Source organism: Scatophagus argus, chromosome 2 (assembly GCF_020382885.2).
Source record: "Scatophagus argus isolate fScaArg1 chromosome 2, fScaArg1.pri, whole genome shotgun sequence".
NCBI classification, from domain to species: Eukaryota; Metazoa; Chordata; class Actinopteri; family Scatophagidae; genus Scatophagus; species Scatophagus argus.
Genome location: NC_058494.1, coordinates 19129065 through 19145999, shown reverse-complemented (window position 1 = coordinate 19145999; position 16935 = coordinate 19129065). Strand labels below are relative to the sequence as shown.

Here is a 16935-nt window from a genome sequence, read left to right as displayed (position 1 = left end):
GACCTTAAATTATAAGCACATCAGAGTCAGCGTCTAATTAATATAAATGCATAAATAATCCTGTTTGAGGACAGCAGTCCTCAAGTCCCTGTGAAAGCTGCTAAGCCGAATATTTTGATACAATAATTAAAAAAGTAGAAAAAAAGTCTAAACTGTAGGGGCATTTTACATTTTACATTCTTTCATGATTTTTTTTATTGTTATTTAAAGACCCAGGCATATGAGAGAAAAAACATACTGACTATATTTAGTTCATACTTGGTGTGCATTTTGAATGTAACAACATATTCACACATCCTCTACAACTTTTAATTTATGTGTTCAAGTTAAAACAAAGATGCTCACTTCTCTTGCGTTGAATGCCACTCAAAACGTTCACTTGTCACGACGTGTTTGGTTTGAGTAATTATTTTCTACTCGTCTCTGCTGTCTTTGCTCACCCACTGGTCTTTACATTCAAACCACCTCCACACTCTGCCTCTAATCTCCTCCTCTTTTTAAATGACATTACACATCAGCGATTAATCTTCAGCAGCTTGCCTACCTGTAACCTGTTTAGAATGTCTAGTGTCCTGTTAAATTAATGCAGAGCTGGATTAGAGTTAGAGCTGACTTGGGGCTCCTTTATGTATTGCAGCATCTGGGCCACACAAGCAGCTTGTCAGAACAATAATGACCAAGAACATGTTATCCATTTCCCTCACCCATAACTCCCTTCCTCCCAGCACAGGCAGGGAGTGCAGAGGCTTAGCCGACATCACCTCTTATCAACTGGGCAAAACAAAAAGCAGTGAGGAGACAAATAGTTCATTATGGGGAATAGAGTGAATCAGATTAAAATTAATCAGTAGCCATAATGTTCCTACAACCACAGCAAGCTAAAACATTCATAGGAAGGGATCATGGAGAGGGGAAAAAACACAAAACAATCCAGAGCGATCAATCAGTCCACAAGCTTTTTAATGTCTTTTTTACTGCACCTTTAAAGATTTTCAGGGGCAGATGATTATAGTACAATAATGCTAACACCTTGTGCATGTAGAAGTACACTGCATACTTTATGCAGCGCACAATATCGATGTGCACTGTTGGTATGCAGTATGAGTTTTCATTCTGCTTCTGAGCAACGAAACTTAACACAATAAATATATCACACATATATATTACATCGAATACGCCATCATCAGCGGCCTTCTGTGGCTTAATCGCATGTCCGATGAGAAACAGCCTAATTAGCTTGTGTGCTCACGTTTGAGCAGACTGAGTGGATTAATTTTGTTATGTAAAACATTTACAACTAGAATTACCACCTGGTGGTTGTATGCCTCTGCACATCAGTCAGGTTGCACTTTACACTCATTTCTGTCCAGACTCAGAGAGCTTCATCACATGGTGCAACAACCATCACCTGAAGCTCAGTACCATTAAAGCAAACAGGTATGTGGTGGACTACAGCGCTTTAAATATGTTGCTGCAAAGAAGCTACCATTTCCAAAATGTGGATCCTTCACACACATCTTCAACCCGACAAGACCTACACAATCAGCACAGTTTCAAGGTGGACGCCCAGGATGAATGTCACCAGTTCAGTATTGGACCAAATGTGAAATACGGTCACGATCTCCCATTCTGTTCCTGAGTTATGGTGTTCAGTAATTTACAGAAAGTTCTGATGTCACAGCGTAGACGACCTTTGGCCTTTTGGATGTAAAACGCCGTCACTTCATTTTTTTTTATCTTATTAGACACTTGGGTAAAATTAGTGTATGAATCCTTGAGTTAAAGTTAAAAAAAAACGTGTAGTGAGATCAGAATGAGCTTGACCTTTGACCACCAAAATATAATCACTTTATCCTTTGGACACAATTTGAAGAAATTCTCTTAAGGTGTACCTGAGATATCCCGTTCGCCACAATGGGATGGACGGACAACCCGAAAACATAACGCCCACGGCCAAGGCTATCGTTGTGTTTCTGTTTGCACATGGCAGAGATCTGTATCACTTTTCATACGCACTGCAGTCTTGCTATGTAAACTCTTGAAATGAAACAACTTCCCCCCCAAAGCTTACAGCTGACACAAACTTTCACACTTGTCTCCCCTTGTTGGACTTAAGCGATCAGAGGTTAGGGACTGCCACAGTGTTCTGAGCTCTGATCAGATTATAGCACAATCAACACGAGGAAAGCTCTGGCCAGATAACCGACACCTTACTCCTTCATTACTCACATGAATTCTCGTACATGGAGACCACACACATTACAGTAAGAAAACACTGTCTCCACTGCAACACTTCCTTTTTAGACAGAAACTGTACTTCTTAAAGGAGAAAAAGTCAGCTGATTGATAAGGTATGCAGTGCTGTCCGCAAACCTAAGCCAGGCTTCTGCTTCTGCCTTTTCACAGTGCAGCCATGGTGATTTTCTCAATGCTCAAGGACAAACCATAATAAGAAGAGAACAATAGAATTTTGATATACGGCACATAAAAGTTCTGACAATCATAACTGAACACTATGAAAGCAAGGGCAACACCAAAACAGTGTATTTTCAGTGAAACACCTTTGTACACAGCTGTATGAATGCAGGTGTGAATGGAAAATTAAGCAGCAGCTGCAGTCGTACCAGTAATCTTGTCCAGTTCAGCCAAATTCTCCTGGTAGGAGCTGATGATTCCTGCGTATCGTGCCATCACCTCTTTTCTCAAGTTGTCCCAGTGTGGAGACAGCTCCCCCAGCTCCCTCAGGTCCTGCACCCTGCAGATAAACAGATCTATGAGGACCTTTAATGTATATTAATCAGATCATCAACGAAATCCACAAAGCTCAGCTTGTTCCTAGTTTCTGCTTGTCTTCTGTGTTTAAACGAAACATGAAACAATCTAAGTAAAGGAAGAAAAGCTATTGAGTATTGTTTTAATGCTTTATCTAGTGCTGTGTCCTTTCCATGCTCTGAAATTCATTTCAAATTATCTCAATTTTCTGGCTTTAGTGTTTAAAAAAATGTTTAACAATCGTGGTAATACACAGACAGAAGCTTGCACATGCTGAACCAGACACACATGCACACACAGTAACGTCTCAAAGCACCCTGTGCAGAGTCAGATAAACACATTTCTGAACCTCAGGCTAGTGGCTGGTGCACACTTACACAACTCTACCATATCATATCCCTCCCATGCTCCTACCATTTTTCTACCATTACTTATTTAAAAAAGTCTTTACTGGTGTCACTGAGGCCATCGGTTGCCTCTTTTTCATCTAGCTATGGCTGCAGCCTAATGCTAAAATCATCTGTATTCTTTCTTTAGGAAATAATAGTGGCAGTGCATGAGCGTATACAATGTTTGTGTGTGGGTGGGGGTTTGATTTCCTAAGAACAGCCTCTTTCACTGGCTCATCATTTGCATGTCAAAGGGGACATCAGATGGACGGATATCATTCAGCCCTCCAGCATCCATTGAAAAGTAAATTGCGGTGATATTATAGAAATTAGAGGCTGAAGGAGGTTCAATATAGTACTCAGGATAACAAATACATATGCATTGCTTTCATGATGACAAGCCCAATTTCCAGCGATTACACCTCATACATTTTGCACTGTATGTCTTCAAATGAAAGCGTGCATGTAAAAAACGCTTGTTGGTCTGACTTATTGTCAATACCGGGCATAATTTCTTGAATGCATAATGTAGTAGTTATTTCTTTGTTGTACTGTAGTTCAACTACTACAACAAAGCTCTGGGTACTGAAAGCCTCTCCAGACTATTTTCTGGTTCTCTCCAGGTAAGTAAGTTATTTTTAGACTACTTTGATGGAGTATTTCAATACACAGCAGAGACAGAAATGGTGCCAGAGAGGAAGAGACAGAGCGAATCAAGGTCATATGTATAATCAAAACTACAATATTTTAATGGGGTGGGTTCAGCCAAATTATGTATAATAGAGACTATTTCTTTGTTGGAAAGTAGTTCCTCTAACAGCTATTTACAGCAGGGTGAATTATCCACAGCAAAGGGGACACTGTTTCTGACAAGATATGCTGTGGTAGAAATTTTTTTTAAATGTAATGAACACTGTAAGCACTCCAGCTAGACTGATATATTGGGCGATATAAGCTTAATGAAGTGAAGCCTGCCAGCAACTTCAGGCAGCCCAACTCGAGTCCACGGCTGCAGTCACATGGCAGAGTCTTCTCAGTGCATCATATATCAAACACTGTGCGCAGTTCAGCTGTCAGCGTCCTGCTCTCCTTTATGTTGTGTGCTCACTGCCAAGCAGCACACCTGAAAGGTATGCCGTTACTTGCTTTTGCTGCTGTTGTTGTTGTTAGTGCTTCAAGACTGTTGCTCCACCCCACGCTTACTCCTGTTCTGAGCTTTATTCTACACTATGCATATTCTAAATTTACAAAATAATCTATTTTCACATTCACTTGCATATTTGTAACAACACTGTCAGAGTTTAAACTCTTATTGGTATCACCATCTGGCTCAGATATCCAGTAGAGGTGAAGCTACGGTCAAGCTACAACCACCACAAAGAAATTCCCTTCACCTCCAGTGTTTTGGGGCAGAGGCAGGTATCTCAGGGAGGGATACAGTAAAAGCTGAGCAAATTAAACCAAAACTCTCTGCATGGGTTAATATCACTAGCAGTATCTGAGAAAACATGCTTCTATTTATTATAATGTGGGTGAAACGACTCAAGCCCAGCACAGCATGCCATCAGCTCACTACATACACACACTGCAAACATTTGCAAACGACATGAGAAGACGCAGTTTATTCTAACTTGGCTAAAAACGACTGAACTGGCTGTAAAACAAATGAAAGATCACATATGAGACATTTTCCTCATCTCTTGCCTCTTTTCTAGTTCTAAACAAACCTGCAGCCAGAAATAACCTCAAGGCAGAGAGGCGCCACATGCTGGGCAACTCTGCTAACCTGCTCAGCAGGTGTCTGTAAGTAAGTTAAGCTTATAACATAGGAAGATAAACAGTAACTACATGCCAGATAAACATGAGCAAAGCAAAGTATAGTACTGTGGGCAGCAGGCAGACAAGCATGTGAATTTAGGTAATTTAAAGGAAGCATTACTTTTACTTTTGACATAAAAATCATGCTTGAAACCCTTCCTCATTATGCAGGGATTTAGCAGAGAGACCAATCATGAATATACGTGTTTATTTAGTAGGTACATGCCAGAGATGAGCATCTCTGCAAATGAGCTGCTCATGAAAAGAAAGAAGAAAGCAGCATCAGCTCTTAAAAAGAGGAAAACAAACTACTAAGATAAAAAAAAAGCCACTGCGCTTTTATTGATGCATGACCATGGAAACCTATGGCTGTACAAGATAATGATATCTGAACAGCAGCACTGAGACAGATTTCTCAGCTAGTGAGGTCCGAGCAGGGCCCCCTCACATTTATCCCAGGTTTCAATCAAACATATTGTTTCCAGCAGACCAACTTTGGTTGAAATGGTCCCTTGCAGTATAAATGCTCCAATTTAACCAATCAAAGCATGATGTTCTGTAATTTTCTGGTATATATAGCAAATGTTACATGGAACTTGATTGTTCCAATGCTCTTTAAAAGATTGCAGGCATTCACAACAATCTATATCGCCTAAGTATATCTCTCAGTCACTGCTATTTGTGCATCACAGTGTCAAACTGCACAATTGTCTCCTGAGAGATTGCTTATTTTGTGTCGGGAAGCCTGAAGTGGAGGTCAGGATGGATGATCCCGATGTAAAAAAACAGACAATGGATAAATTAATAGAGAAGCATATATGCTTGGTAAATGAGGGTGATAAGGCAGTGGGTTGGTGGAGAGAGAGATATAGTATCACCTCCTTAATCACAGGGCTATTGTATGGAAGGAGTAAAGGTGTGATTGAGGTAAGAAGTGATAAGAAAAAGGAGAGGCTGATTAACGATAAAAAAGGGTCGATTAGGCCTTTTGGTATCACATCTAACAACAGGCATTTGAAAAGAGCGCTCTAATAAACAGTGAAGTTAGTATCAGAGAGTTCTGAAATTACTTTTTTACAAGGTTCAAATGACCCAACTTGATTCACTCAAATTGTACACTCAAGTTGGGCAACACACTTAGTTTCATTTCAAAATATTACCATGCTCCTCTACATACTCTTATAATACTGCATATGTGGGGAGAATTAAGCCCTTTTCCCAGTCCAGTGCTGTTTAAGGATGATTATTCACAGGTATGGCATATTGTGGCAAGTGGCAAACTGTGTTTAAACTTATCTTATCTTTGTTGATAAAAGGGGAGAAATTCAGAGAAGCATATCATTGCTAAGTCAAAAAAAAATCTACAGGTAATGACTGGGATGGAAATACAGCAGCTAGCACAGATTTTTAAAACAAAGTAGAACCTTGTGTTAAAATGGACTTGGACAGATGTCTGGAATAACAGAACACATTCCCTAAAAGCAAAGACCTGTCATGTGGGCACTTTTATTTCAGGGTGCATTATAGTGCCTGTTTAATTTAACCACAGAGGGCTTTGTGTGCTGGGGTCAATAAAAAACTGCCCGAGAGGACTGAAAAGCAAACAAAACACAAGCGCAAAAACAAAACTAACAAAAAAACATTCAAGCCACGATCATTAATTCAAAAATAAGCTAATCCGGAAGTCAACAAAACGTCACCTATATGATCCCGGCACGCAATCACAGTATGTTTACTCACGGGAAAGAAGGCATGGTTATTTTTCCATTAATAAGAAATCAGACAGCTCTTAATGAATGGGGTTTAATCGACACCTACACGCTGCCACTTCACAACACGCGTTGATTATTTCTACACACACACACACACACACACGAAGAGTCACGGCATCCTCAAGGGAAAAACGAAGGAAAATCAGCCACCTCTGTGTTCGCAGAGTTAGATTAGAACATGACTGTAGACATCAAAGTGAACAAACAGAAGGAAGCAACATCCAAGATTATCACAGAGTGGGGAAGCAAGCTAAGCCACCCACCATCCGCTGCTGCACTCACAACTTTTGAGGCACTAACTGAATCATTAAAAACATCGAGCTAGCACCAGTGTGAGGCTGGCTGAAAGGATTGTCTAAATGGATAGGCGCCGTGGAAAAAGACAACATTTAAAGAGGATTATTTGAGAGGTGCTTAAGCGACCAAGCTGGAGATACGGCACACATGCATGTTAATAAACAAACACGGTACATGGTAGTCATGGTTTGTAGCCTGCTGTGTGCTCGTGAGCTGCACTATACAGATAAGACATTTAATAAATATTATATAGTTGTCTCTTAAATTTAGTTGTGATTTAAATCATCAGTTTACAAAGCAGATCATCTTTTATTTAAACAGACGGTAGGGTTAAAGATACTGAGAGAGGACGTGTGGGAAACCACGACCGGGGAATGTGAACGGATTCCAGCACAGCTGATAACAAAGCTTGCCTAGTCAACTGGTCAATAATAGCTCTGCGACTGTTTCTGAGTATGCATGTGTGTGGTGGAGGAGGGCATGATTGCAGTTCTGGGTGTGTTTTCTCTTGTGAATGTGTCCTTGAGCTCTCCGTGATCCTTTAGGTGCATGCAGTGATTACAAATCAAACTCTCCCCCCAATACGAAGTTCATCAAAATCTCTGATTGCATCTTTCTCTGCCTGTTCCTTGTACTGAAGTGAGCTTTAAATTGTGAGCATTTAACTGTGTGTATGTATGCGTCTGTGTGTTATGTATGAGAGTGAGTTGCCAGGGACAACAGGCCAGTTGAGTAATGATCTGCCTTGACAAACACTGGTCGAGCCTGAGGGAAGGGACTCTTTGATCTAATTACAGGCGCACGTCCGGAGACTGGTGAAACATCACCTCCGTCTGACCTTGTGTCAACCTGTCCTCATTCTCACACAGTATTAACCTGACTGGACTTTAATTGCCATCATGTGCTTGATTTCCACTATGTTCTGGTGTAGTTTGTATGTGTATTACTACAGAATTTATATCAAAGTTATGATCGACAGGAGGAAAACAATCATTTTCAGCAGTGGATCAGTTTTGAATACTGAAGGGAGTGATGGAACAAGAGTTAGACGCCACTGCAAGCCGTAACAGCTGCAGCCTCCACTGCAAGGTAACCAGATTTACTGTGACCTGCTATTGTGTGCAGCATTTAGTCAGATTGTAGCTATTCGTGGCAAGATGACAAAAGCTATTTAATGGCCTATATATATGTATATATATATATGCTAAAAGCTCTGTCCGATTCAGCACCTGTGGCAGGATGCTCCCGGGGCCTTTTAACAGTGAAAGGACCTGGAGAAAGTGTGCATGAGTGTGTGTTTGATGTTTCACCCCACACACAAAACGACAATGTTTGTCGTTTTCTGGATACACAGGCATGGAAGCCTCTTTTGAAGTGTTAAACAGATCTGAATAATTCAATCCACTCCAAACACAGGCGTAACTTTTAAGCAATCATTTACATCGGTGAACTGGGTCGGGAAAGATGGTCTGGAGACTACACATACACACCTACTGTACAATTAGGCAACACTGGGGTGGAATTTTACTTTGAACTTCAGATGGTTCTCCACTGGCTGGTTGGTTGATGCTTGCACAATCAGGAAATGCGCTATCTGATGCAATGAGAAAAGCTTGCGGCGACATCCACAGGATCAACAGTATGATTTCAATTTGATTTACCTGCTCATGTCCTCCTGAACATACAGCGAAAGCAGCTGTTTGGGGATGCTAAAGGACAACGTGCACTCCTCCATTTGTTCTCGCACGAGCATCCACTTGCTGTCCACGGTTTGAAATCTGTACACCTTGCATACTGGGTTCTTGAACACTGAGAGAGGGAGATAGAGGCAGGGAAGAAAGGTATATTAAACCATGTAACGCAGAAGAAATACGTCACGTTCTCGTCAAAGATGATTTAAGCTTTTTAAATTACAAAGAAAAGAAAACTAAACCAACTCTGACAGCTGGCAACATCACAGATGCTACAGAGAGAGAGACCCTTCAAAAGTCACATGAGGTTTGAAGCACAAATTAAATTCTATAATCAATAACAGCGTCTGCCACAGATAAGGCATTTCTCATCTTCTAAGGCCTTCTCTCTCTCCCTTTCTGCTACTCCAGTGGCAGCATAGAAGACTAGAATACAGACTGAAATACAGAAACTTTGTTCTCTTAATCTTGGCCTTATTATTTCCCACCAATTTCCATTTTAACTGTTTGTTTATTTTACAACAGTGGATGACAATCATTCTGAAACACTGCTTGCTAACCCCACTACCTAGTTCTACCATTGAAACTTATTCCGATGCAGCCCCATCTTCTTCATTTTTGCACAGAGTGGCTAATAGCAGCAATCGAAAGCTGGAAACGAAAAACAGCTCTAATGCTCTTATCTGCATGCTGGCAGCAGAAGGCAAGAACGCTGTGTGCCTTGAACAGTGTTTACTGTGACTTTTCGTTTCCAGTACTGCAGTCATAAAGGAAGTCACTCAGTAAGTCGGAGCTGAAGCACCCAGGGTGAGCCGTTGACAAGCTCGCTCTAGGCACTCAAACATGCATAGCACCAGTAAAATGGTTTTGCTTGAATTCAAAAGTGAGAGCCACACTGACGGGACAGAGAGTGCTCCCACTACCAAACCCATCATCCTGTACTGTACCCTGATGTGCCCCCAGATTGTCCCTTATTCAAAGTCATCTGTCTAAGTGCCCAGGTCATTAATCTTGCTGGTACTACGTCACTTGTCCTCGAGTGTTTTAACTTCACTGATGCCCTTCAAAGCAGATGGGTTCAAGAGGCGAACAACAGAAGGAGTTCTCATGCAGTAAAAGGGAATTAACGTAAGATGCCACGTCTCGAGATGTACTGGCTGGTTGGTTTTAATATCCATTTCCCTTGTGTTTGAGAAAGTAAACTTTAGTCAACCATTTTGTGGGATGACACGTTTTCATCATTAATAGGAACATGGTACTGTTTTCCTTTCGAGTCAGTTCTGCATAAAACATTTGAGTGCCTTACAAAAGTTCAAACTTTGATTAATCAGCAGCTGAACATAGTTCCCAAAACATACATATATATATATTACTCCTGTTGTGACATTTGATAAAAGCTACAACACCCAGATTTTTAAGGAAAATCTGTTTTTTGACAGATAAAACATATATCTCAAATACACATTTTTCTAATCTAATTCTTTTAAGTAGGTCCCTGAATAAGAGTGAGTGGGCTTGGGGCCACAGATGTGGTAAGGAAATTGCAAAAGACGGGGATGAAAATTAATGGGTTGTGGATTCTGTCATTTTGTAAGTTACTATATGCAGTAACCCTGATGAACATCGTAGAAATGAGGCACCATCTTGTATGAAATTTCAGAGAGGCGATACCTCAAACATCTACTGACAGTAAACACACAGCAAACCCCGGAACATTCAGACAACAGAGATCCCCAGAAGGACAATAAGTGGAAGCAAAATACTCTATAGATGGCCATATTATTATTTTTATATGACGCTTAAGTTGATGTTGAAATTAATGACGATTTAGGTTAAGCCTGGTGAAATGTGGAATGACCCCAGAAAGCATCCATAATTGCATCTAAATGAAATTGGATATTCAGACATTGTTGGCATGGGGATTAGAGGAAGTGAAATGGATGACAAAAATAAATGGGGAGCGAGGGACACGTGGAGAGAAAGGGCTGAAGGCACAACCTTAATCGAAAGAGCGACAGTTGCCGACTTCCACTGCAGTCAGAGAAGCAGATTAACCCCTGAACTCACCCCTGCCACCACACTAATCTGGCCACCAATCAGAAGCTTCTGTTTCCTTTCCCGACACCTCTTAAGAAAATGACTTCCTGAGACTTGCTGCGCGTGGGCTCCCCTATCTCCCTGCTCTCTCTATGCTCATTTTGAAAGGTAATAAAAGTGGAAGACTAAATTGCATTACTCAATCTGGCAGGGTCTGCAGGGAGGGTATTGTTTTGACGGGCTGCAGATGTGCACCTGTAAAAGTGGCTGCAGTTCACTCGCTAATCACAGGAGAAACAGTAAGCGACAATGACACCATGACAACAGGCGTGGGGCTGCTGGGGAGCTTAGGGAGGTGGAGGGAATCTGGATAAAAGAGAAAATGGATCTTTGGAACAAATGAATCCACGGGATGAAAAAGGAACACTAGTTTCCCCAAGTCTCCTCTGAACAAGGTCTGTGAAGCTTCAACACAGCAGGAGTCGTGACCTTTTCAAGTCTATCCCTTTTTCTGTCTACATGTCTTTCATTTTCCCTCTACAATTCTCTACCAGTGAGAGGCATAGCTTTCTGTGTTACCACTAAATTAGGCTCACTCAACTAGCACGGAACCTTTTGCTTGTCTTCAGTTAGTCCACAAGCAACTGAGAAGGTTTGCCTCCCACTATTCTTTCTCACTGCGTGTAAAACACCAGGAAAGCAGGCAACATAGTAATTCTTTTAATCCAACAGGATACATCAGAGATACCTCAAATTTTGTTAAGGGAAATGATATCCAAGAGCAGTTCAAGGTCAGTTACATACCTGCAGTATAAATGTTAAGAGAGTTTCAGGTAAAGGAGGATGCTACAGAATGTTAGAAAGCACAATTCTGCACTACAACAAAAAAGTCAAAATAAATCATTGCAATTTTTCTTTAGAGGCCAATGCAGGTTGAGATTTTGACGGGATTTTTCTGTAAAATTACTATTTTATTGTAACCAGACAAAGCAACAGAATATCAAGAAAATTACCGGTAGTTGAAGTTTATTTTTTTATTTATTTATTTTTTGAACTGTCATGTTATTCAGCAGTGAATGGTAAAAGTACATGTGTTCAAGGTGTGAAACATACCTGGCCCTGTCAGTGGATTATTTTCTCTGTCAATGGAGGCATGAGATGCTGACTCACAAACCACGGGACACTGGAAAGGAAGAGGACAGAAGGAGAGAACCAGGTGGACATTATTACTTGACAAAGTCAAATTGCTCTTTTTGAGACAACAACAACGATGATGATGAAGTGTCTTTCTGAGGCGCAGGCAGGCTTTGATCATAACTATAGAAAATGGGATTCGCGGAGTGTCCGCCACCATTTTCAGAGGATTGGGTACTGGCTGTCATTTGGCTTACCTGTCAGTGCCATTTGTCATCCATAAATCGATCATTGTCAAAAATGTATAAAGTACATGCAAAAGAAAAATACCCACATAAGGAGAAGGTCTAAACAGAACTGAGCACTTTTTACTTCAGACCGCAACACCAAGCTTCCACTGCTCTTGAGCTTCAGAAACGCTTGAAAAATACATCTAGCTTGGATGCTACCGCACTATTTGATCAAAGGAAGAGCCATTAGATTAAAAAAACTGCAAGGTGACCATGCAATTGAGAAATGTATTTAAGCTAGTAATGCTGCCACTTCCTAAGAAAAATTGAACAAAATTACAGAGGAACAGGTTGAGACTATCTATCTAGAGGATGACGTCGTACAGGAAGAGCTGCTGTCCTCCCAAAATGTCCAATTTGCTGTTTGCAATTTGATGAACATCACATGAACCATCAGATTTTTAACTAGTATCAAACATGAAACTGTAAACATCCTCACATTAGTATTTAAAACGACTACAGATAATGAACCGTTCATTCATTAGGACACTTGGTTTGTATTTGTTTGATTTATGTGTTATGTGCAATTATCCAAATAAAATGTATTTATCTTTTTCAGTGGTTGTGACATGTTGTGGTGACAAATATGTATGCACATTGCTAATATTACAATTGAAGATTAGACCCGTGTGGAAGCACACAAACCAAACAGCTGCTGCTGCACTGCCCTCTCTTCACTTGTTCAGTGTTCAAACACGTTTCGCTCGTCTTCACTGCAATCAGAGATGTCACAGCAGGTGATGGCTGAAGGAGAACACCTGCCGTGTCTTCAATAACCGGGTTGGTAATTTTTTTTTTTCATCTCCATTGCCCTTTCAGCATTTATCATGTTATGGTGTCTTCCTCTTATAGTAAATTACCATGCACTGACATACAGTACATACAACATGTTCATCAAAGGGACATTAAGAGCAAAGTACGCTCGTACAGAATAACAACAGGTTACCCGAAACAAATGAGACAATTAAAAAACAACCAGAATAATTTCCTGTTTGGTGTGTGGAGTCTTGATTTTCTCTGCCTCGTCTCATACAGCTGTGGAACCTGACATCTTTCACTTGTAATGTTTTATTGGGCGACAGGCTCGTGATTTTTAATGTGGTAATTTCTTTATTTCACTAACCGAAGTAGGTGGAACACTGTGATAAAAATGAAAATCCACCCTCACTTTTTGTTCAGTTTGCTTCGGGGGGATTTTCCGAAATGACAATCCCCAACCCCATTCTGCTTCAGTATATTTAATGTTTCAAACTCCCTCACGGCTCCTACCGTCTGTCAGGCTTTCCTTTCTTGCACATGATGGCCTAAATGCTGAAAGAAAATTCTCTGGAAATTCATCCTAATTCTTTAAACGATTGAATCATGAAATTCAGACAGAGGTATATAAAAACAGTTTCTAGTTTCTGAATGGCGACTGTCTGTTTTGCTATTTTAAATAACAATTGTTGCTGGCAGATTTTAACAGCTGCTAACAGGTGGCTCCATGAGTTTGAAACCGTTGTCCCCAGACTTTTTCACTGTTCCAGTTAACTTTTTCTTGCACAGGCACTACTGCTAAAAACATGACATTGTGCTAAGAGGTTAACGCTGTACGTCCCAGGCGTCCTCAAAAGTTGTTGATCCATGTAGAAGACACAGCAATGAAGAAACAGAAAAATTTAAGCTCAGACTGTTGTTCTAACCCTGTGTTGCTGCTTAGCTTATGTGCTTCTTTGTATTTCAAACAGCATGTTGTCATTCTTAATGTTTTTAATGTTTATGTGTTTACAAAGCATAACCAATCTTTATGCTGTGTAAGCGTAAGCATCCCTAAATACAAAAAAAGCTGAGAGACAGAGCCGCTAACATTGCAGCATCAAGTTTGTTTTTTTAAACGTGAAGTGTAATCCCAACTGATGTTGCACATGAATGATGCGCTCTGTAGGAACTGGTGCTCCGTTATTATTCTAAGTAGTAATCTAGCTAGTTTGTGTAGCACTTGAGGCAGTCCTTCACATTTGTAAGTTTATGTACTTGCATGATTCTTGTAATTTCTGAGTAGTATCTATGTGGTTAAAAACACTTTTTATAAGTCACTTTGGATAAAAGTGTTAAAAGCTAAATAGATGTGAAGAGGCCAGACTCGCAGCTTATTTTAGAGAAGATACACACTCTGTTTAATCCACTCTTTACACTTTTGCTCTTGTGATTTGGCAAAAAAAGAACAGACGTCTTCATGTATCCACTGTTTTTTTTTTTTGATGTTATCTATTTTTAATGCAGCCTATTGTTCGTGGTATAAAACTGTCAAGTTAATTTAACAAATAGTGTAAAACTATACCCCTTTGTGAACTCTCTACTACTCATAAAACCAATTTATGCCACAACAACCCCTCTGACAGGCCTTTGATACTGAAAACCTTCAATGTCTCTTGATGGATTAAGGTTGGGATTCCTCATCAAAGCCATACTGACTACTGACAATCTTTTTGGCTCTTTGTATGTTAGCTCTGCCCTGTCTGATGAGCTGTTTAACACAGCTAGACAGCCAAACTTGTCCTGAGAAAAGGACTTTAATGACTTCTAGAAACAATGCATCACCTCTTCTCGCTTACCACCTCATGATGCATAAAGTAAGCAACCATGCTCACATGCAGAAATTCAAATAAAATGTGTTAGGTGAACAGAACAAATGGCAGCTGGAAATTTCAGTAAACGTACAAGTAAGGTCTCTGATAACGAAAAGTATTAACAATGAGCCAAGGGTCACAGCTGCAAAAGGAGTCCTATTGTAATTGTGTGCAGTGGACAGCATGTGTTCGTTGGCTCTTTGATGACTAAAATATGTAAAGAGACCAGATCAAAGGTGACTGGAGTCTCTCTCTTGTTTCAGCTGGCTTTCTTTTTTTTTCCCTTTTAGGGTCAGTGGGATATTTAAAAGCTGCAGCCACCCAAGAAATGATAGAGAATGATCGAAAAAAGTGCCTCAGACCCTCCCACACACACACAGAATACATTTAGGCAACAACACACACACAAGACTAAAGCAAATTGAAGAAGAACTTCCCCAGTCTTGAATCTCATGTGGACCCTCCCTAATGTTTGTCCTATCTCTTCCCTCTTTCCTCCCCTCATCTTCTTCAACAGAAACAACATACACAAGGGGAAATGTGCTGTGACAATACACACACACAAAACACATTCATCAAGACGACATAGGCAGATTGTCAGTGACACTCTGGAGCCTAGCAGGGAACCTCCCTGCACCAGCAACAGGGGTGGGCAGAAGCGAAAGCCAGTCAGCCATGTAGAAGCCCTTGGTCAATTATATAAGACAGTGATTCACACACACACACACACACACACACAGTAAGGCACATAGCAAATCAAAAGCAGGCAAGGACTACAAGTCTCCGTGCTGCCTTGCAGAGCTGTGCTGTGATGATAGAAAATCAGAATGTTCCCCTTTACAGATCAGAAGCATCATTAAAGCTCCTACTTTACTTTTTAATACCCAACTCTGCCTCTAAAGCAGCACACATTCACTTGACGAATGTTCAACAAATCAGGCTCCATTAGGAATGTACAGACAATAAAGTGAAATCAGAGTACATACAACTTCATTCCTGGTGTGGCGGCAGCCCATTCAGATGAAACAATCTCTGGTGTCAGACTGTGAGGGACAACACCGCTTCTTCCTCTTTCTCTCCCTGGGTTATGTGAGTCACTTCAGAGCTGAGTTAAGTGCTATGTATTGTATGAGATTACAGTGGAGAAGGTGGGGGTGGACACATTCAAGAAACATGTGGCACTTGGTCAGATGAGCCAGGGTTACAGGACCGGTTACACAATCCCACACAAACAGAGCCAAAGTTTAGGTATTTCAGAATGTGAATTTGGTCCGTTTAATCTTTTCTTTATATGACGAAGAGACAACACAACTGTGCTTGCAGACACAGACACGCACACACACACACACACACACACACACACACACACACACACACACACACACACACACACACACACACACACACACACACACACACACACACACACACACTACATGCACATCCGTCCTCAAAATCCCCATTAGGGTTTAAGTTTATTTCATCTCATTGGAGGACTTGAGCGGTGTCGGTCTAATCCTAGCATTAGCGCTAAGCATTTAGAGCCGAGAGAGTCCTGCTTTGTCTCTTCACCGTGCCGTTTTACCTTGTGTGACGGTATGTCAGTGGTGATGTGGTCTACGTCAACTTCTTCCATCTCCCCCATCTTCAGACGACTAACCACCACTGTTCCTGCTGCGCACACACCATCAGATGACCTGTAGGGAGACAGGAGTTACACGGCGTTAGCCTCTTCATTTAATCTGTTGAATAAAAAGTCTGTTAAACTATCTTTTCCTCCGACTGCTACCTCTCCATGGACCTAAGAAAAATATTCATCTCCATGTTGGGCCCCCCTCTCCTCTCAAACTCTCCAGATCTAATAAGCTTATTTCCAGCCTTGAACAGGTTGTGAAATTATAAAGCTGTCTGACTATAAAAAGTGGAATCAGGACATAGATGCTTGGACTGCGGCAATTTCTTTTTCCAACAGATTTTGCAGCAGAGTATGCATGCAGAATAAAGCTGAGCCTGCTCCAGCAGGAAGCTGGCAGGGTTGAAGGGAGGAGCATTTCGCATAACTGTTCAAATGGCTGCCTAATAACCCAGGCTATGTGTCCTGACACATACAAAATTGATACTAGAGG

At 40.9% G+C, this 16935-nt stretch overlaps 1 protein-coding gene across 21 annotated transcripts in view; it reads right to left on the bottom strand.

Annotated features, from left to right (window-relative positions):
* Positions 1-16935, bottom strand: part of inpp4b (inositol polyphosphate-4-phosphatase type II B) — a 207159-nt gene that overhangs the window by 50400 nt on the left and 139824 nt on the right. For all 21 annotated transcript variants that reach the window (XM_046415765.1, XM_046415787.1, XM_046415751.1 and 18 more), the window contains 4 exons: positions 16395-16506; positions 11890-11959; positions 8710-8857; positions 2625-2755 (listed from right to left, as the gene is read on the bottom strand). In XM_046415765.1, coding sequence (XP_046271721.1) covers positions 2625-2755; positions 8710-8857; positions 11890-11959; positions 16395-16506 — 461 coding nt within the window. The remainder of the gene's footprint in view (positions 1-2624; positions 2756-8709; positions 8858-11889; positions 11960-16394; positions 16507-16935) is intronic.